Genomic DNA, 20986 nt, shown 5'->3' on the forward strand with positions numbered 1-20986 from the left:
ATGTGGGGCAGGGCAACGGTGTATGCAATGAGATTTAACCACAGAAAAGGAACCTTTTTCCCCCAAAGATAAACACAATTAAAAATATCATAAAACTTCAAATATGTTGCTTTATTTATTAGGAGTTATTTTAGGGGATCAATTTAATTGTGATCAAAGATATATTTTGAAGATTGTAATATTGATTGCCATGAAATCAGTCACTGCCAACTGGAAGAAGGTGAATCCACCAACAAGCATAGAATGGAGAAACAGACTAAAGCAAGTTTACATAATGGAAAAAATGACAGCATCATTGCATTTGGAAATGGACCAGTTTGATCAAAGATGGGTTATAGTTAAAGAATACCGCAATCTGTAAATGTCATTTTAATTATACATATGTATAAGTTTTGGATTTGTTTTCTGTTTTTGTCTTTCTTTATTATGTGTCTTCTGTGGTATTTATTTATTTATTATTGGCAATACACTTTATTTTCTTATATATATATATATATATATATTGTTTTTGTTTATTATTTTTGTTTATTATTTGCTTATTAATGTCTTGTCTCAGATTATGTTTTGTTAAAAAATAAAAAGTTCCACATCTTTTTTTCAGTATTTCCGAGACATGCTTGTCCACACATGCAGTGTGTCTTTCTGGAGCACTTTAATGTCGAGGCCTGTATTTTGACCCAGTAAAATATCTGTAATGTTAAAGTCATTAAAGTCATTTGCAGCTTAAAAATAAATAAATAAATAAAATAAAATAAAAATATCATAAAGATCACACATATGTTTATAATACAGTACTATATTCACATGCATTTTTTTTTATCACATTTATTTTTAAAACATACATAATTGCATATTTTTAAAAACGTATTTTTTAATTTTTTTTAAGTGTTGGTGAAAAAAACAAGTACCGGGTATAAGACAGTAAAAGTGCCACAATGGTTCAATGTGAAAACAAGCATTTATTTTACAGATTTTGTTCCACTATGACTTCTATGAATGCCTTTTCTTGTTCTTTGAGGCTTGAGTCATTGATGCTATTCTTCAGCGTAGCACCGTCGTCATCTTCCTCATTCAGCTGTGACGAGATATCCGTCAGGGAGGGGAGGCTCCTACCTCGCAGGAAGCCTTTGCCCCTCTGCAGAATCCTGTCGAGACCATCACCCAGACAGCCCTTAAAATGCAAACACTGCTTATTTCCAGCAGTTTCCATAGGTGGGTGATTCTCAAGATCCTCTACACTCATCCTGCAAATACGAAAGACAATTTAAGTTCAAGTCTTTACAAGGATTGCGATTTCACTGGAATGTGCTGCAGCAAAAGGCCCAGAGATGGAGTGTACCTCATGTCAAACGTGGAGCCTTTAAAAGGTGCTTTCAGAGTCTCTGCGGCTGTTGACAGCGTGTAAGGAATGGAAAAATATGTCTGAGCCCAGAGCTTGGCCATCACAATGGGAGCCAGGCTCTGATACATGGCATCTACAGCCAGCATTGAAACATTCAGCAGAAACAGAATTGAATGACAGTGTGCCCTCATTTAAAGAGTGAAAGTGTTTTTTTTTGCTTTTGAGCAGCTTTTCAAAGACAACCTGAATGTTTCAGTCAATCAGCTGGTTGCTTTCAAAGTCATCGTCATCCTCCCCGAAGGGATTGATGATCAGCTCCCCCACCTGTTGAAATGAAATCGCGTCTTCGTGGCAAGCTCGCGCAAAAAATGTTTTTAATGCAAGAGGAGCATTAATGCGGCGTCTTACCTTGAGCCAGCCAGCATAGTAGAAGAACTGCAGCAGGGTGAAAACTGGGACGTACATGTCCAGCTTGTGGTCCTTGTATCCTTTCTGAGGGTTCAGAAATTGTCTCCCAATGACGCAGAAGGCAAAAAAAGAGTAAACAGCGATAGTGACTACCTTCAAAGTGAGCAAAAAAAAAAAGCATTGATCAAGTTAGTTTGGTCCTGAATTTTATTGGCTTATCTTTTTCAAACTCATGAGCCGACCTGAGTGTAGACAAGAGGGATGCTTATCCAGTCATAGTGGAACAAGAGGCTCCACTTGGCTCTGTAATTATTTAGCTCCTGCAGATATAAATACAACTTATATACTTATACATATATATAGGATTGGAAATTCCGTGTTTAAAGACACAAAGGGCATTATAAACCAAACATCTCACATCCATCAGCAGTCTCAAAGCGATGTCATCCCTCACTCGGCCCTCCTCTCGCGCCCGGGAGGCCAAATTGGAGAACCAAGTCAAAGGCATCCAATATTTGTTGAAATCCGAGTGTAGGGACTCAAACAGCTTCTGCTCGTGTGTTGTCATAAATCCTGCACAAAGAGCGGACAGCTGAGCCCAACAGGGATGGAGGGATGGAGGGATGGAGGGATGGATGAATGGATGGATGGATGGATGGAGGGAAGGATGGATGAGTTTTGGTTTATGTTATATGTACATTTATAAACTGCAATCAGAGTCCAACCTCTCTGCCGACTGTAATCCTGTAAATCACTTCTAAACATCTAATCTATTTTTTTTAATTCTACAATTATTAAAAAAAAAAAAATCAATTGTCTGATTGCAGGTTCAGTGTCACGTAAATAACTTTGCAGCTTTGTTTGTGTGGGACAAAAGATGAATCAAACTACAAGTATGTAGTAATAATGCAGTAATGACTGCTTAAAGTACTCAATATAGTTTTAAACCTGAGAGTGTACATATATATATATATATATATATACATATTATGTCAAGCCATTCAGGAAATCATTATTAAAAGTGAAGTTTGAGAACATAGACCGAACGCTGATATATATATATATACTAAATGCCGACAAATATACACCGAACGCTGATATATATACACCGAACGCTGACATATATATACACCGAACGCTGACATATATACACCAAACGCTGATATATATACACCAAACCCTGATATATATATACGGAATCATTGCATAGGAGTTAATTAGACATTATTGAAGCTCTAGAATGATTAGTTCTTGAATGGGAGCTGGATGTTTGCTGGATCATGTCTAGGCTCTACTAGACGCTTCAGTCATGTTGCGTTCTCTGTTCCACACAGCAGCGCTTTGCCGCCTCTCTCTTACCGGCCTCCACCACGTGCTCCAGCGTCGGGAAGCGCTTGAGAACTCGCGTGCTAATGGAGCGCAGAATAAGCACCGAGGATAAATTGGCATATCTCATGAGAGTCCGTCTCAGCAAACGGCCCCCCTCATCCGCCCCGTGGACGTTCCCGGACACCGCCATCATCAGATTGTCAGGCAGCGGGAAGCTGGTGTACTGAGCCCACCATCGATTAAACGCCATGGTCATGTAGAAGCCTGTTGGAACAACGCCATTGATTATGGTCGCTCATCTTCAGATATTGACCGGACGTTCGGTCGGACTCACCCAACACGAACAGAACCGGGATGAAGCTGGTGTTGGTGAACTGATCGCTGTAAAGGGCGATGCGCTCGAACACATCCTGCTGCTCTGGAGTCAGCATGAACCTGTGAGCAGATAGGAGTTCACAATGGCCAGAAACACTTTCTTTCTTTCTTTAAAAAAGTTCAAATCAAATGCAGTATACATAAATTAAATACGCAAAACAAATCGAAAACAGCTTCACAACCAAACATCATGTTCAAAACGAGCAGGAGGAAGTTTAAACTTATTTAATCCTGCCCCTTTAGCGTCTACACTTGACCGCTACCTTATATTATACCACTATTATAACTTTAATAATAAACTAGAAAGACAATCAGAGATTGCAGACCCCGCCTCCAATAGACTATTGGATCTTGTGAGACAGTAAACAGGGCTTCCGGATCAGAGGGGCCAAACCTGCTCTAGCTTGCTGCTCCGGAACGTACTACAAGACTCCTTCTGGACTCTTTTTCCCATCATGCCATTCGTGTCCCTCCCTCTTTTTCTCATCATGCCATTCGTGTCCCTCCCTCTTAAAGTGGCAGTTTACAGCACAGGCACAATTCCAGATGTAAAAATAATTCTAGAATCTCGATCCAGATCCGGATCAATGCAATTCTCGGGGAGGACCGAGCCACAGACAGAACCTTGCTTGTGTAAAGATTTCAAGTCGATTGGATTACTAGTTTTTGAGTTGTGCGCTCGGACAGACAAGCAAACAGACATACAGACAAACAAAAACATACAAACGCACCCAATTGCAATACCCTCGCCTCCTCTTTGGCGAGGGTAATAACAGGACTTGATTTGTGCTGAATTAGTTTAAAATATAAATCCCCTCAAACAATGACAGTCTCCCACAGTTTGATGTGGTAATAACTCAAGACATTCAAACAAGCAACAAAAGAGAAATTAAAGCCGCAAGCGGCGTTGTAGGCCCTCGCCGGCCGACAGGCCGTTGAGCTGACCCGCCGACGCACGCCGCTTTTGTCCTGAGTGCTACACAAGTGTTTAGATTTGAGCTGCATGAGTAGCTCACAGTTTAGTCAAATCGTTATTTGGATTATATGGCCATCTGCCATCAGGAGTTTCAATCCAATATGGCCGCCTTCCTGTGTGTCTGGGGGCGTGGCCATAATACTTGTTTTTTTTTTTGCCCTGACATGACGCATGTCTGTACCGAATTTCGTGGCTGTCCGACAAAGTTGGCGTCGGACCCCTTGCTGCGCTCGTCAACTCGTGTTTGAGGATCTCTGTGTGTGTGCGTTTGTGTTGTTTAGTGTGTGTCTGTATGTGTGTGTTGTTTCGTGTCGGGGTGTGTGTGTGCTGTGGAGTGTCGTGGGTGTGGGCGTGGGCGTGGGCGTGGGTGTGTTGGTCGCCCTCAACAGCATGGCAAAGTTGGATGCCGAGGGTTGACGAGCTGCGCTCGTAAACTTGTCGTCTTCTGCGTTGCAAAAGCAATAGCTCCTTACGCCTAGAATAGGCGCTTGGGCCTAATAAAGAATAAAGAATAAAGAAGAATTAAAGCCGCAAGCGGCGTTGTAGGCCCTCGCCGGCCGACAGGCCGTTGAGCTGACCCGCCGACGCACGCCGCTTTTGTCCTGAGTGCTTCGCAAGTGTTTAGATTTGAGCTGCATTGGTAGCTCACAGTTTAGTCAAATCGTTATTTGGATTATATGGCCATCTGCCATCAGGAGTTTTGAAGTTTCAATCCAATATGGCCGCCTTTCTGTGTGTCTGGGGGCGTGGCCATAATACTTTTTTTTTTTGCCCTGACATGACGCATGTCTGTACCGAATTTCGTGGCTGTCCGACAAAGTTGGCGTCGGACCGCTCCCCATAGGAGGGGTTGCCATCACCACGGCAACACCGTAAAAACAACAACATGGTTATGATTGTGTTTTTTGATCGGGACCACATGAGGGACTTTTCTGGTAAGTTTCAATCATTTCTGGCAAAGTATTTTTTTAATTCCCATTCAATTTTTGTTATTGTTCTCTAGGGGGCGCTGTAAGGCTGATTGTCAAAGTTTCACTTTTAAAATGTCCAGGTAGGAAGGGTCAATAAGTGTTTAAAATTTGGTTTGGATTGGAGTGTGTGTGTGTGCGCAAACGCTGACTCAGCAGTTTTTAAAATTCAATCCAATATGGCCGCCTTCCTGTGTGTCTGGGGGCGTGGCCATAATACTTGTTTTTTTTTTGCCCTGACATGACGCATGTGTGTACCGAATTTCGTGGCTGTCCGACAAAGTTGGCGTCGGACCCCCCATAGGCACAATGCATTGTGATTTTTGTAGGTGGCGCCCCACAGACGCATAGCCCTCAACATATCACCATAGCAACATGCTGTAATTAACCAAGCAACCGCCAGGAAGAGGTCCTTCGTGTCTTTCGTTGTTCAGTTGTTGGCAGTTTTTCCCAACTAGCTCATTTTAGTTCTGCTGAGCATAAAGTCGATGTTGGCTGACCTCCTCATCCAGCATGAATTCTCAATCCTTTTAGAAATGGTATCGTGTTTGTGTTTAATTGCTGTGAGCTGGTTGGTCAATGAAAGCTGTATGTACGTCAACATCCTCGACCAAAATGAAAAACTGTACTCGTTTACAGTTGTGAAAATAAAATAAATGCCCTACAAAAAGATTTAGCTTCATAATAAATGCGTTAAATATTTCATTTAAAGCTGCTGTTCAAATTCCAGAATAAAAGTTTTGGATTATAACATTTTCTTAAAAGTGAAACCTATTAACCTAATCTCTTAGCAAATTCTGCTAAAAATATGTTAGTAAGTGTAGAAGGGTTTGTTTACATTTTTAGTGACAGCTGACTGGAAATACGTATAAATGTTTTCATATTTCATTCAATTGTTTGCTTAGTGTATTTTGTGTATTCACATTTTTAACTGTTTGGGTAGAGATTACTATTCCCTGACCTCTTCTTAGGTCATTGGTTTGGGAACACAAAACACAACTACATAGAATTAATTTTACTACAATCCCCAGAGTTCTGGAGTTTGAGAAACAGTTGAGAAAATATATGGGGGAATGTGAGCTTAATTACACATTTACAGTGTTGGGCAAGTTACTCAAGATCAGTAATATATTATTACTAGTTACTTGCTGGAAAAAGTAATTACATTACTTTGCTTATTACTCCCTGCCAAAGGTAACTAGTTAATTATTACTTTAAGTTACTTTTTTTCTTCTAGCCCTCAATAATTGCATCCTTTCTTCCCTAAAGGCTCACTTTGCATGTTCAACATTAGCGGATGTTTCTTCATTGTAACTTCTCATTGTTGGTTTAACTCCAAACAGGTTCCTGAACACGCCACATGATGAGTCCGTCTGAGTGAGTCTGGACCCTCATCAACGGAAACAAGACCGGAAGGGCTTTTTTGGAATGCTCTGACTGTACTTGTGCTGTAATACATACTACTGTTTGACTGTACTTGTACTCTAACATTCTATCTAATAAATATATTCCTCATATTTATCATCATCAGGTGAAACTGGCTCAAGAGGTGACCTCCGCCAAGGCAGAGCTGAAGGAGGAGCTCCAGCTTCAGGCGGAAAAGCAGGCGGAATTAAATGCTGCACTTAATTCCGCCAATGCTGAACGCGACCGGCTCCAGGATGAGAGACGCGTTCTCTTGGAAGAGGCAGAGAAGGCCAGAGATAACAACGAACAGGAGAAGGTGAAGCTGGAGCTCGAGGTGACTGTCGCTATGGCAGAGCTGAAGGAGCTCCAGCTTCGCCTGGAGCAACAGAAGGAGGAAGAGCTCACCACCACTGGAACCTCCAGTGAGGCTGAGGACACTTTGGGGAAGGATGAGGGTGGACAGGTTGAAAGCCAGATACCAAAGAAAGCCCCAAAGAAGTGGTATCAAAAACGGCTGCGGTTCAAAAAGAAAAACTCCGCAGCCAAAGAGCCCGGCCAAACAAGAAAGTGATTGCAAAAACGGGAGCCTTCCGTTTTTGCAATCACTTTCTTCATTTATTTCTTTTTAATTTAGTTTAGTTTCACTTAATCTCTAATTCAGTTAATCTCAGCCTCCCCGCAGCCGCAGGCCATGTCAGAAAAGGGTGGAGTGCACCCTCCAGGTCGGGGAGGAGATCCTGCCCCAGTGGAGGAGTTGAGGTACCCGGGGTCTTGTTCACGAGTGAGGGAAGGATGGAGCGAGAGATCGACAGACGGATCGGTGCAGCGTCTGCAGTGATGCGGACCCTGCACCGATCCGTCATGGTGAAGAGAGAGCTGAGCCGAAAGGCAAAGCTCTCGATTTACCGGTCGATCTTCGTTCTCCTACCCTCACCTATGGTCACGAGCTTTGGGTAGTGACCGAAAGAACGAGATCACGGGTACAAGCGGCTGAAATGAGCTTCCTCCGTGGGTGGCTGGGCTCTCCCTTAGAGATAAGGTTGAGAAGCTCAGCCATCCGGGAGGAGCTCGGAGTAGAGCCGCTGCTCCTCCTCCCTGAAGGCACGTCCCCCCCCTGGAGGGTGCACTAAGCAGGGCCAGGGAAGCTCAGACTTCCCTGCTTAGGCTGCTGGATAAGGGGATGATTAATTTCTTATTCTAGATGTGTTATTGTTGTGTGTGTGTGTATTTGTGGTGTCCTTGAGGGCTGAGAAAGGCGCGTGTAAATAAATTTTATTATTATTATTATATTGTGTGTGTTTGTTTTCTTGTTTTATTTGATAGTTTGAGGAGCAACAGCTTTGCATTCAACCTATAGCTCTGACACTGCTTATTGACAGCTCTGTGAATTCCCCTCTCCACCAATCGCATCGTCTCCATGCTGAACTGATCACTAATCAATAGCCTGTTGGTGGAAATACTCCCTGTTCAGCACAGCGACGTTCTCACAAAGGATTGATCCTGCTATTCATGGATGCTGCAGGTTCTCTTTCCAACATGGAGCCCTTGTTTATCTCTGACATATTATATAGGTCGTCCCCGTGCATATAGAATAATTTCATGATATCTGAAAAAGAATCAACAGACTCCAATTAATTTCTGCAAAAGACTATTGTTTAAGCGACTTTGAGAGTCTATAAAAGTGTGATATAAATCAAATGTTTTATTATTATTGTACTATATATTTTTTTACTAAGGCTATTGGTGTGTTTGCTCTAAGGCAGTGGTTATTAACCTTGTTGGAGGTACCGAACCCCGAGGGTTCGACCGAACCCAGGTTAAGTAACAAATCTGCTCTAGGACATAGTCTCTAAAAATAAATATCCATCCATCCATTTTCAGATGCTTATCCAGGGCTTATTTAAAAAATAAATGAATAAAAAATACTGCTGTGCCAGGAATTGATTTCCTCCTCTGGTAAATCATTAACAGAATTGCATTTTCTCTTTTAAATAGAGACGTAGAATCACTTACTCCGACACGGAACGTCAAGGCACAAGTCAGCAAAATGACAGCACAAAATACAGTAGAAGACATCCTTTGGTAAAGCTGAAAAACACACAGAATAAATAAACGGAATACTCTGACGGAGGGAGGCAGGGAGGTGAAACGTCCCCAACCTCTTTCAGAATCCTGCTGGAGGTCTGAGACTCCTGCTTTTAACAAGGCTGAGGTGTACAGGTCGAATTAAGAGTCTGGTGATCTCACAAGCTGGAAGGGAGGATCATCCGGTCCGGCCAGAACACGGGTCTAGACGCCGCAAACAGCTGGAAGAACATCAACGCACATCTGTGCCAGACACAAGCAGAGAGGAAGGCGACTGCGACTCGCTGCTCAGTCACCGGCGACAAATTCACGTCACGACATGCTCAGAGACTAACAACATCAACACGCTGTGGGAAATATTTATTCATCTTAAATGATCAGTACGGTGTAATGTTTTAGCTGTCTGGACTCACACGCTACTACCTTCTATACTTCCGGAAGGGTTCATCGTTACCAAACGCAGATATGCTGATAAAATCATGAAATAAATTTGGTGGATTAGAATTATAAGAAGAAGAGCAGAGAATCGACAAACAGAAGATAGAATTGAAAACTTGCTTTATTACTTAAAATATTTACCATAAAATATATTTTTTTATTGCTTTTTTATTTATTTAAATTCTATTTCTATTTGATTTGTGTAGCTCCGTTCGTGAATTAATGTTTCACCTTTTTCGTTTCATTATTGTTTGAATTATTGAATAAATGTTTGTTTTCCTGCTTTTAGTCGGAAACATTTATTCATCGAATAAATGTTTGTTTTCCTGCTTTTAGTCGGAAACATTTATTCATCGAATAAATGTTTGTTTTCCTGCTTTTAGTCGGAAACATTTATTCATCGAATAAATGTTTGTTTTCCTGCTTTTAGTCGGAAACATTTATTCATCGAATAAATGTTTGTTTTCCTGCTTTCAGTCGGAAACATTTATTCATCGAATAAATGTTTGTTTTCCTGCTTTTAGTCGGAAACATTTATTCATCGAATAAATGTTTGTTTTCCTGCTTTTAGTCGGAAACATTTATTCATCGTCAGGCCGGAACCGTAGTATTTTATTGTTTCCAGTCGGACTCAGTTCTTTGGCCCTCTGCATGTGTTTGGAGCTAGTGTTCCGTTCCTTCTCTCTGTTTTATATTTCTGTTTGCGTGTGTTCGGTCTTCGCCCGGTAAGATCGGCCTTAGCTACCGGACATGTCGGTTAGTGGGAGTCGAGCGGGCGGCGGGAGTTCCTTGTTTTCTGGCTTCCGTGTTCTGGGGCTTTATTCCAACCACGTGCCACACGCGCTCAGGTACCACAAGAAACACCGCGGGTTTTACGTGGTGACGTCAGTCGGGAAATGTTTCCACACATACAACGTAAGAAACTTAAATTTAATATTTAAAAAAAAAAAAACGTACAAATTCCGTCTTTCCACATGTTTGTCCGCTCACGGCTACCGTGATTGTTGACGTGAACTGGTGTCCGAGATGCATTGATTATCGCTTATATACTCTTGAGTGCTTGTGTGCTACTTTGAAAAGTATTGATTAGTGTTTCCGTTCCCAGGCGTACTGATTGTTTGTGTGTTTATTCCTTTCAGGTGAACAAGTTGGGAATCGTTGCTGTCAGTGAGTACATTTAAATTTATTATAACTCCATTTTCTCTGATGCGAGTCTCGCTCCCTGACTGTGACGTCATGTGGTGTTTTCCTAGGCAACAGTCTTCCTGATGACATCACATGTCTAGCGGCAGACAGGATGTTAGTGTTCGCCGCTGGAAAACTCATCAGCGCCTTTGCAAGGAACAAAGAAGTAAAAACAACTTTATTTAAAAAAAAAAAATGAAAGCAAACACTGCGTTTTGTTATTTATAGTTGCAGAATTATTACATTAGATTGATCACACATTTATTTTTGAGTGCATTTATATTTATTTTTATCATACATTTCTTTTAGAAAAGTAGAAACTGCAAACAAACACACTTACAGTTGGCTCTCCATACAGGTGGTGATGCGTTACCGAGGCCACAGACAGGAAGTGCGTCTGCTGCTTCCTCTAGGGGATCAGCCGATCTCAGCTGACAGTGGAGGCGATGTCATCATCTGGGATGTTCAGGGAGGAGGTGAGAGGGCGGAGCTTCAATCACTTTCACATGGGTCTTTGTTGTACTTCTGCTGTTGACAATCTCTCTCTCTCTCAGATGTGTACTTACAGCTGCGGTTTGACCCCTCCTCCTTTGACGTGTCAGCCATGATGCATCCAAGCATACCGATTTAGGCATGTATTGGAAGTGTTGAATAAACATTCAGACTCAACTGTTCGAGCTGCTTTTATTTAAGTGAAGGTCCATTTTGTAGCACTTCCTTGACCTTTCCCCCATTTATTTTAATTTTATTGGTATTGTTAAATGCCGATGATTTATGTACTAAGGACTTTCAACGGAAACAAGACCGCAAGGGCTTTTTTGGAATGCTTTGACTGTACTTGTGCTGTAATACATACTACTGTTTGACTGTACTTGTACTCTAACATTCTATCTAATAAATATATTCCTCATATTTATCATCATCAGGTGAAACTGGCTCAAGAGGTGACCTCCGCCAACGCTGAATGCAAACGGCTCCAGGATCAGAGACGCTTTCTCTTGGAAGAGGCAGAGAAGGCCAGAGAAAACAACGAGAAGGAGAAGGTAGGCATTTTGACACCCACAGCCACAACACTAGAGGGAGCTCAAACAACAACCTGATTACTCCCTCCTATAGGACTAACATGGGTAAATCATATTTTTACAATACTGCCCCCCAATGGTGGAACTGTTTGACTCCTGCCCTCAAAACATGCACCTCTTTGGCCTCCTTCAAAACGGCCCTAAAAATACACCTTTCAGGGGGGCAGAAACGGAGATAGTCATCACGACTCTCTCCGGATCAACCCCGCCCCCCTTTTTTTGTCCACCTACGTTGTACAATATGTGTCTTTTTAATTTTAATTTATTGTTATTTTGCATCTGTGGAGTAATTTATTTTTATTTTATTGGTATTGTTAAATGTCGATGATTTATGTACTAAGGACTTTCAACGGAAACAAGACCGGAAGGGCTTTTTTGGAATGCTCTGACTGTACTTGTGCTGTAATACATACTACTGTTTGACTGTACTTGTACTCTAACATTCTATCTAATAAATATATTCCTCATATTTATCATCATCAGGTAAAACTGGCTAAAGAGGTGACCTCCGCCAAGGCAGAGCTGAAGGAGGAGCTCCAGCTTCAGGCGGAAAAGCAGGCGGAATTAAATGCTGCACTTAATTCCGCCAATGCTGAACGCGACCGGCTCCAGGATGAGAGACGCGTTCTCTTGGAAGAGGCAGAGAAGGCCAGAGATAACAACGAGCAGGAGAAGGTGAAGCTGGAGCTCGAGGTGACTGTCGCTATGGCAGAGCTGAAGGAGCTCCAGCTTCGCCTGGAGCAACAGGAGGAAGTGCTCACCACCACTGGAACCTCCAGTGAGGCTGAGGACACTTTGGGGAAGGATGAGGGTGGACAGGTTGAGAGCCAGATACCAAAGAAAGCCCCAAAGAAGTGGTATCAAAAACGGCTGCGGTTCAAAAAGAAAAACTCCGCAGCCAAAGAGCCCGGCCAAACAAGAAAGTGATTGCAAAAACTTCCTTGCTTAGGCTGCTGGATAAGGGGATGATTAATTTCTTATTCTAGATGTGTTATTGTTGTGTGTGTGTGTATTTGTGGTGTCCTTGAGGGCTGAGAAAGGCGCGTGTAAATAAATTGTATTATTATTATTATATTGTGTGTGTTTGTTTTCTTGTTTTATTTGATAGTTTGAGGAGCAACAGCTTTGCATTAAACCTATAGCTCTGACACTGCTTATTGACAGCTCTGTGAATTCCCCTCTCCACCAATCGCATCGTCTCCATGCTGAACTGATCACTAATCGATAACATGGTTACGATTGTACTCGATGGAGAAGGCTCCAGCTCAAGACGTGCTCCTGGGTACTGCCCTCGACTTTATCCAGCTGCGTCTGCTGCGGCTGGCCAGTAACTGTGGTACGGCATTGCAGAACGGCGGGGCCACCTTACAGTTCTTCACGGAGCTACAGAGAGAGATGGAAAACATCCTCCATCAGGTGAATGCGTTTTCTTTCTGCTACCTCTGTTGGAAACCTCCTCAATGCATTGGTTGGGGTAGATGTGATGGGCCTAACACTTGTTCATGCATTTTATTTATTGACTTTTTTCTCTCTTGCATTTGATTTAGACTCGGGCAGTCTCCTGTCCCCCGTTGGAAGCTCCAGGACTGAGTGACTACAAGACCATCCGGTGCATTGGCGGTGGCAACTTTGGGTGAGTCAGACAAACTAACTGTTCAGTTTCTGTTTCTCTGACTGTCAAAGCAGAAAAGACACCGAAAATACCATGTGACATTGCTCTTGAATATTTTATTTTGATATGACTGGTTTTTTATCAGTTTATCAAGTTGGTTTTAAAGACCTTAAACCTTTATCAGTTAAGCCGGCCAACTGATAAAAATCAGTCAGAGAGGGCTAACTTACCGTGTTTCTACAAAGTCCTGGAAAAGTTATTATTTAGAAGTGTTACAAACACCTTAATAATAATAACACTCTGTACAAATACCAATATGGCTTTTGCAAAAAGCATTCAACATACATGGTTATTCTGCAACTTTTAGATAAAATTTCTACTGCTCTGGATAAAAATGTTTGCTATTGTTATTTTAAAACTCCATCGATACGGTGTTCAAGATGTTGTGATCAGATGGTTTAGTAACAGAGAACAATATGTTTGTATTAATGGCCATGTATCTAAAAAAGCAAAACTATACTGTGGTGTGCCTCACGGGTCGGATTCTTGGGCCCCTTCTGGTTCTAATTTTTATTAATGATTTTGCCGTAATATCTGGATCTTCTCTGCCCATTTTATTTGCGGATGATACAAATATTGCCATGTCTCACTTGGACTTTGGATGTCTAATCAGAAATGCCAATGCCACTGGAATACGCCTCAAGATGGTTTCAGATGAACAAGCTTTCATTGAATGTAAATAAATCAAATTATATACTTTTTAGAAACAAAAATAAAATAATCCCTAAACAGGACTCGAGGCTGCCAATTATTCATTCATTGTCCCAACCGCTTAATCCGTTATCGGGTCGCGGGCCAAGCTGGAGCCAATCCCAGCAGTCAAAGGGCGAGAGGCGGGGTACACCCTGGACAAGCCGCCAGTTTGTCGCAGGGCAACACAGAGGCATACAATCAGACACACACACACAGTCACACCTACGGGCAATTTAGCGTCACCAATCAGCCTAGGCTGCATGAATAGGAGTGACTATCAGCACCAATCACCGATAAGCCTAGGCTGGATGTTTTTGGAGGCGGGAGGAAGCCGGAGAACCCGGAGAGAACCCACGCAGACACGGGGAGAACATGCAAACTCCTCACAAGTCGGAGACGAACCCACGACCATCTTGCTGTGAGGCAACAGCGCTTACCACTGCGCCACCGAGCTGCCAATTAACGAGATTGAAATCAAACAAGTCTCGTACAAAATCTCTTGGTATTCTAGTTGATGAAAGCTTGTCCTGGGGAAACCATGTTGAATAAGTATGCAAAATAATTATGGTCTTATGGTATTATCAGAAGAGTCTCTCAGTTAATCAGTCCTGTGTCATGACATTATATCACAGTTTAATTTATCCATATTTGACATACTGTAACAGCTTGGGCTGCTTCATATTCCTCACACCTTAATCAGATACTCATAATTCAGAAAAGATTCTTGAGAATGATTTCAAACTCTACCAATCAAGCACCATCTGCTCCTTTATTTAACAAATTTAAACTTCTCAATTTTTTCTATTAATATGTTTCAAACGTGTGTTTTTTATGTTTATATTAATTCATTATACACAAGACATTCCAGGCACTTTTAAAAAAATATTCCTGTTATCATCTGATAGTCACATTACACAGATGCCAATGGAAAGGATTCTTCCAGCCAATCAGGCACAAGCTGAGGAGTCCAAAGGCTCAGAAAGGCAACAAAAATCCACTACAACACTCCTCTTACTACTACTACTAGAAAACCCATATAATATAACCACAAATTGGGAAAAAGATTATCAGAAACTGAAAGATTATTACAAACTGATGACAAACATTTTTGAGTTAGCTTGCTAAAAGACAGACAGACAGACAGACTCCAGCCAAACCATGTCCTCCTTGGTGGAGGTAATAATGATTACAACAAGATGCAGAACAGCCACCAAGAGAAAAACAAACGCTGACAATCACAAAATGACCAACACGGCAAACCAAAACTTCCTCCATCATCATGTTGAATCTGTGCATCTTCCTGCAACTTATGAGGAATGATCTGTGTCTGTGTCCAGCACTGCACTCACACATAATCCATTCATGCCCGTCACCACAAATCAACTGTAATGAGGGTTTTATTTATGCTCAGCTGCTGAATAAAAAACACAGCGCAGCAGACGAGGATCTCCGCGGGTCTTCCCAGCCTATAGCATTCAAAGGGGCAAAGCCAATTAGCCAATTAGCTCTCAGATCCGGATTGTGATCTGGATCCGGCCGAAATTAGTCATGGTCATAGACCTTTAAGGAGTACTTATGTGTGATTTTTTTTTCAGATCCATACCGCCGTGCGTTTTGAAGAAATTAAGACAAATGTCAAAAAGTGCCCTATCTCGCAATGATAAAGAATCCTTAAAAAAATTCTAGAATCTGGATCCAGATCCGGATCAACGCCATTCTCGGGGAGGACCGAGCCACAGACAGAACCTTACTTGTGTAAAAATGTCAAGTCGATTGGGTTAGTAGTTTTTGAGTTATGCGCGCGGACAGACAAACAAACAAGCAAACAAACAAACAGACAAACGGACCCAATTGCAATACCCTCGCCTCCCCTTCGGCGAGGGTAAATATTCTACACTGTATAATCTTGCAAGAAATACATGTTCTATAATATATTCAACAATATTAGCCCAATTCATAGTCACTATACCTCATAAAAATCAATCCTTATCAATTATTATAGCCCCCCCCCCCCCCCATCCCTTTCTGAGAACATCACCTGCAAATTTCCAGGGAGTTGATTATGCCTTGCGCTATACATTGTGATGGCAGTTTTATATGCTATAATATCTATACATTTTAAAAGATTAGAATAAAAAAAAAGTATATTAGTATGATCTCTATATTATTGTGATAGCTCTTTTTTTGAAATATAGTTAAAGCATGGATAGAATATTTGTACGTATTTCCCCAAACCTCAGAACAATAGCGTAAATAAGGTAAGACCAGGGAACAGGTATAGTTAAAAGATGAAGCCCCTTCATTTACCTGTACAGCAAACTGAAAAACAGGTAAACCCCACAAAACACCAGGAGCTCCTTGTAGAGCAGCCGGTAGATGCTTCCCTTCCACCTGAACAGGAGCTTGGAGAAGCCGCCGAATCTGGCATCGGCCACTTCCAGAGTGTAAGAAACGGTCATGTCTGGATTTATTCTGCAGCACGACAACGATAAAGGCTGTGAAAGAGCTCAAATCAAATGTGAGCATCTCTGCTTATGCATTTCATGTGGCTGCGTCCTACCTGTGGGTGCGAGTGCGTCGGCTGATCCTCCATCAGATCCTTCTTTCTTGAGAAGATCAGCTCTTCCTGTTCCTCCCAATTTAAATCTTTCTGTGGCGTTGTCATAAATCAACATCTTGCGTTTATTACCTGGGAACCCGAAGCTGGCAGAGATAATGAGCGCAGACCGACAAGCCGTCCATAAAGCGTTTTATTCTTTCATCCTAAATAAAAAAGTGTAAAGAACCGAGAAATGTTTTTTCACAGCTCAGCTCAGTCTGAGCTAATGTGACACTGCAAAATGCATAAAGACGTGCCTTTGAGCCAGATGTGGTCAGGCTGAATCAGATTTTCATTCATCAACTTAGGAATGTCTCTCAATAAAAGCATCTGCTGTGTTTTTTATTGCTGCCGTCACTGAACGCCTCTGATGATCCTGCCGTAGCAAATCAAATGAAGCACACACTGATTGTACAGCAGCAAGCCCAGTTTTATTTGCTCTTCTACCTGATAAATGACTGAGCACCTTCACGCCGTCCTGCATCACCGGGGCTCATCCAAGACGACCTTGTCATTACGTTTGTTTTTCACACCGTTACAGCTGTCGCTTGTAAATCAGGCTCTCTTTTCCAGCGATGTTTTATCCTCCGGCTCCGATAGAATTTATGAAGCCACCTATCCCCCCCCCCCCCCATCACAGATCTGACCAGTGTGGACTTCCCTTTTTCTTTGCCAGAATTTCTTTCTTTTACATATTCAGTTGCAGCAGCTTCATATTGCCAGGTCCTTTGAATTATTGCCTGTGTTAATAGATGAACATGTTATATTATATTACACTATAATACTCCCAATGTGTCTGTCTGTGGAGATTCTCAGGCGCCCGGGTCACAGTAGATCTCTGTGTTTTTCGTGCAAGATATTTTTTTCCAGTTCTTTAGGACTGAAGAACAACAGAGTTCTCCCAAGGTGTTTGATTGGAAATGGTAGTTCCCATTCCTGTCGACAGAGGGCGCCCTGTTGACGCGCAGCAGGTCTCTCATCCTCAGGCTCGATTTATCTCATAAACAAAGACACTTTATAGAAGATTGATCATTTTTAATGCTCTTCCTATTTATGAAAACACAGATTAGCTCTTAGTTAATCAGACGCATTCACTCTCTGCTCATGTTTTGATTGAACTCTGTGAATCTTATTTCATTTCTTATTTCTCTTGTGACGTTTCTACCTCCATCTCTCGATGGTCCGGAGCGAGCGGCTCTGTCATCGTTACCGGCCAGCCTCTCAGATCCACCCAACCCTCCAGCAGCTGGTTAAACGCCGTCCTGTTGGGCCCGGCTGGTGGATCTGCTGGTTGCTGCACATACCTCCAGGGCACAGTGAACCATTTAGGTAACCCAATGCGGTGGTAATTGCAGCTTCCCACGCTGACTGAAATTAGAGCTCAGAGGAAAAGGGTTTCAGGCTGGGGCTGACCCGGGTCATTGTTGGAACCATGGAACAGGCTTGAATGAAAAGATCAGGAGCATCAAAATGCAGCTTCCCTGTGGAGAGAGCCCGAATATTCAAATGTTTATGCATGTAAACAAACAAAAAAAAAAGACAGCACATCAGCAAGCCAAAGATAGCATTGTGTACCCATTTCGCTCTCTCTCTCTGTTTTTTTTTTTTTTTTACATTTGTTTCATTAAATGTTCTTTATTCTGTTAACTTTGAAGCATAAGACCACTTTCTTTACTCTCTTGCCTAACATAACCTGAATTCTGCTGGTGAAATGATTACCTTATTTATTTAACCAATAGGGTAAGTATCTTTGGAAATTAATTCATGTTTCGGACTGCTGCTAAGAATACTGTGTTGTATTTATTATTATTACACTTTAAGTTCACGTCTGGCTACGGATGAGACTCCAGCTCAACGCCGGGCCAAACCAAAGTCAGAAAACAGTCGAGCTCACACTCACATCTACGCACAATTGGGTCTGACCAATGCACACATGTTGCATGCCTTACGACGCAAGAGGGCACATTTATTCACACACACACACACACACACACCACCCAAATCAAAATGCCATGCCTTGCATGAGAATAAGGAGGGAATGAGCGTTTTAACCAGCAAAGGTAAATCACTGCAATATTACAAACACAGTCAAAGATCTGTTTCCATATTAACTTTTGTTTATTGAGCAAAAAACAAAACACTGAATTGATTCTCTTTTAATGAGCCACCACTGGAGAACTAAGTGGACGAAGCCCTTGTCTCCGTGATAGTGAAGGAGACAGACATCGGCCTTCAGTGGTGTGGCTGTCTTTGGATTCAGGACACAATTATGTTCTCCCTACATGGCAGGTGTGTCCACCCTGCACCTTCATGAGGACCCTGATTTGTAGGACTCTTCCCATATCATAACGTAGCTGTATTTGTAAACCACATTTTGACATTTAACGCTCACTTTCCACATTTCATGGCGTGCCAGCACTGCAATAGGGATTAGCCCTTTCTCAGCGGCTACATTCCTGCATGTCGTGTACCTTGAAGTCCTTTGATCTTAAATTTAAATTGAATCTTGAATTTGCTCATGCAGTCTAAATATGTTAAAGTCAACCTGGAATGCATTGTACCACCAAAATGTATATCCTGTGCCTGGTATAAGTGCAGGCTCTGTTCATTGTCCATACATTTACATGGAGTGCACCATGGAAGGGATAAAGAATGTCTTTGTGTCTTTAAAAAGCTACTTTGTTCTAGAGAACAAAACGTTTTCCTCCCTCTCAAACCGTCGCTGCAACAGCGCCGTATTAAATCACTTCCTCTTCCATTGTGATAAAGCGACATCCGGGCCCGGGCCATTCTTCATGCCAATAGATCGTTTGCTTTTTCCTGTCGCAAGCACAGATAAACTCTGTTGCACAACATTGCACTATGTATTATTGTATGTAATTGTATTATGTATGATCGTACTATCTACAATAGTATCTGACAATAAAGCTGCTGCTTCTCACACAGATGGGTTCCAAACACATGGCGATGCTTCGGGGGGGGGGGGGTGACAGTCAGAAAGTAAGTAAAGTTTAAGTAAGTAAGTTTAATACCGGTTGCATACTACAGCGCTTGATTCAGTGGAAGTGCAGCCATTGATCGATTGATTGTTCATTGTGTTATCGTGGTGATTCTGACCCGAGTGGCTGTCCAAGCTGGAGGAAAGCTAGTAACGACATAAAGACACCAGCTAGCTTTCATTTGTAAGACTTCAATACATAAACTAGAAAAGCACTCGGCGAGCACAGACCTCCCCCAAGCAGCTCATCCCCCCAGCCTAACTGGATCTACACCGTCCACATGGTGATCCGGATCATCACCAAAAAGTTATAGATTGTTCTGGTATCTTTATACACCAACCATGAAAAGTTAAAGTGAATCAGAGTTGATGTGTATTTGTAAAAAAAAATAAAAATCCGTAAATGGAGTTTTGAATGTTAAAATGTAATATTTTTGTCCTAACGTCATTCTGGATCCGATTCGGATGAAATTCGGTGGTGAGATAGAGCCCCCCACTATACACGACTGTGTGAAATTTCATAAACATCGGTCAATAATCAACTGAGATATTAAGGAACACATTTGAAGCTCCATTGACTGCAATGTTAGAATCCAGGCTCTCTTCTGGATCGTCACCAAAATCGAATCATCTGTTCCTGCCACGATTCCCAACATTTCCTGAAAATGTCATCCAGATCGGTCCAGAACCTTTTTGAACTATCTAACGGATGGACAGACAGACAGACAGACAGACAGACCGACAGACAGACAACCTCCGTCTTGGAGGATGTGCTGGGAATAACAAAATTCCAGGGATGAGCGGGTCTGGTCCGTCTTTCCTGAGCTACAGTAATCCGGACTCAGCACGATGTCGTCCAAACGGATGGAAACACAGATGTGAAAGGTTCAGACACTCTCAGGCCATCAGGACAAATGATTGTCCCCACAGTGCCAGGCGAGGTGGGCGTCCTCGTCCTCCCCATGGTCCGAGTCCTCCAGCTGGAGACCCGGCACCAGGCTGTAGTACTCCGTGGTCTGGGTCAGGTACACCTTCTCCCTGTCAGACGAGTCCTTCATCACGTCTGTCACACTGACTGTGTCCAGCTCCGTCCTGCCGGCCCTGGGGGGCTCCAGGGAGGCGACTCGGGGAACAGACTCCACTGAGCACCCCTCTTCGTGGATGCCCCCGCTGCTGCCAAGGAGGGTGGATGCTGGGCAGGGCAGCGGGGGCGTCTTAAAGCTTCCGTCCCTGGGGCAGCACTCAGCTTCATTTTGCCCCGCGGTGACCGGCTGCTGCTTTTTGCTACCCTTCTGCCCATTCCTGCTGGTTCTTTTCTTTGAGGCGCTTACAGGCGCCCCTCTCCTCTTTCCCGTCCTCCCACAGCACCAGCAGAGCAATAAGGCCGACAGGATGACAAGAGGAAGCACGATGAAGAGGACCGTGAGCC

The 20986-nt window shown here is 42.5% G+C and overlaps 1 protein-coding gene across 1 annotated transcript; it reads right to left on the reverse strand.

Moving 5' to 3' along the window:
- Positions 1 to 964: 964 nt before the first annotated feature.
- On the reverse strand, positions 965 to 16419 carry best4 (bestrophin 4). Its single transcript, XM_068748798.1, is given in 9 exon segments — positions 965 to 1244; positions 1340 to 1494; positions 1586 to 1666; positions 1751 to 1903; positions 1993 to 2070; positions 2169 to 2323; positions 3110 to 3343; positions 3414 to 3514; positions 16268 to 16419. Coding segments are annotated over 9 exon segments (1389 nt in total).
- Positions 16420 to 20986: the final 4567 nt, after the last annotated feature.

Source organism: Brachionichthys hirsutus, chromosome 15 (genome assembly GCF_040956055.1).
Source record: "Brachionichthys hirsutus isolate HB-005 chromosome 15, CSIRO-AGI_Bhir_v1, whole genome shotgun sequence".
NCBI classification, from domain to species: domain Eukaryota; kingdom Metazoa; phylum Chordata; class Actinopteri; order Lophiiformes; family Brachionichthyidae; genus Brachionichthys; species Brachionichthys hirsutus.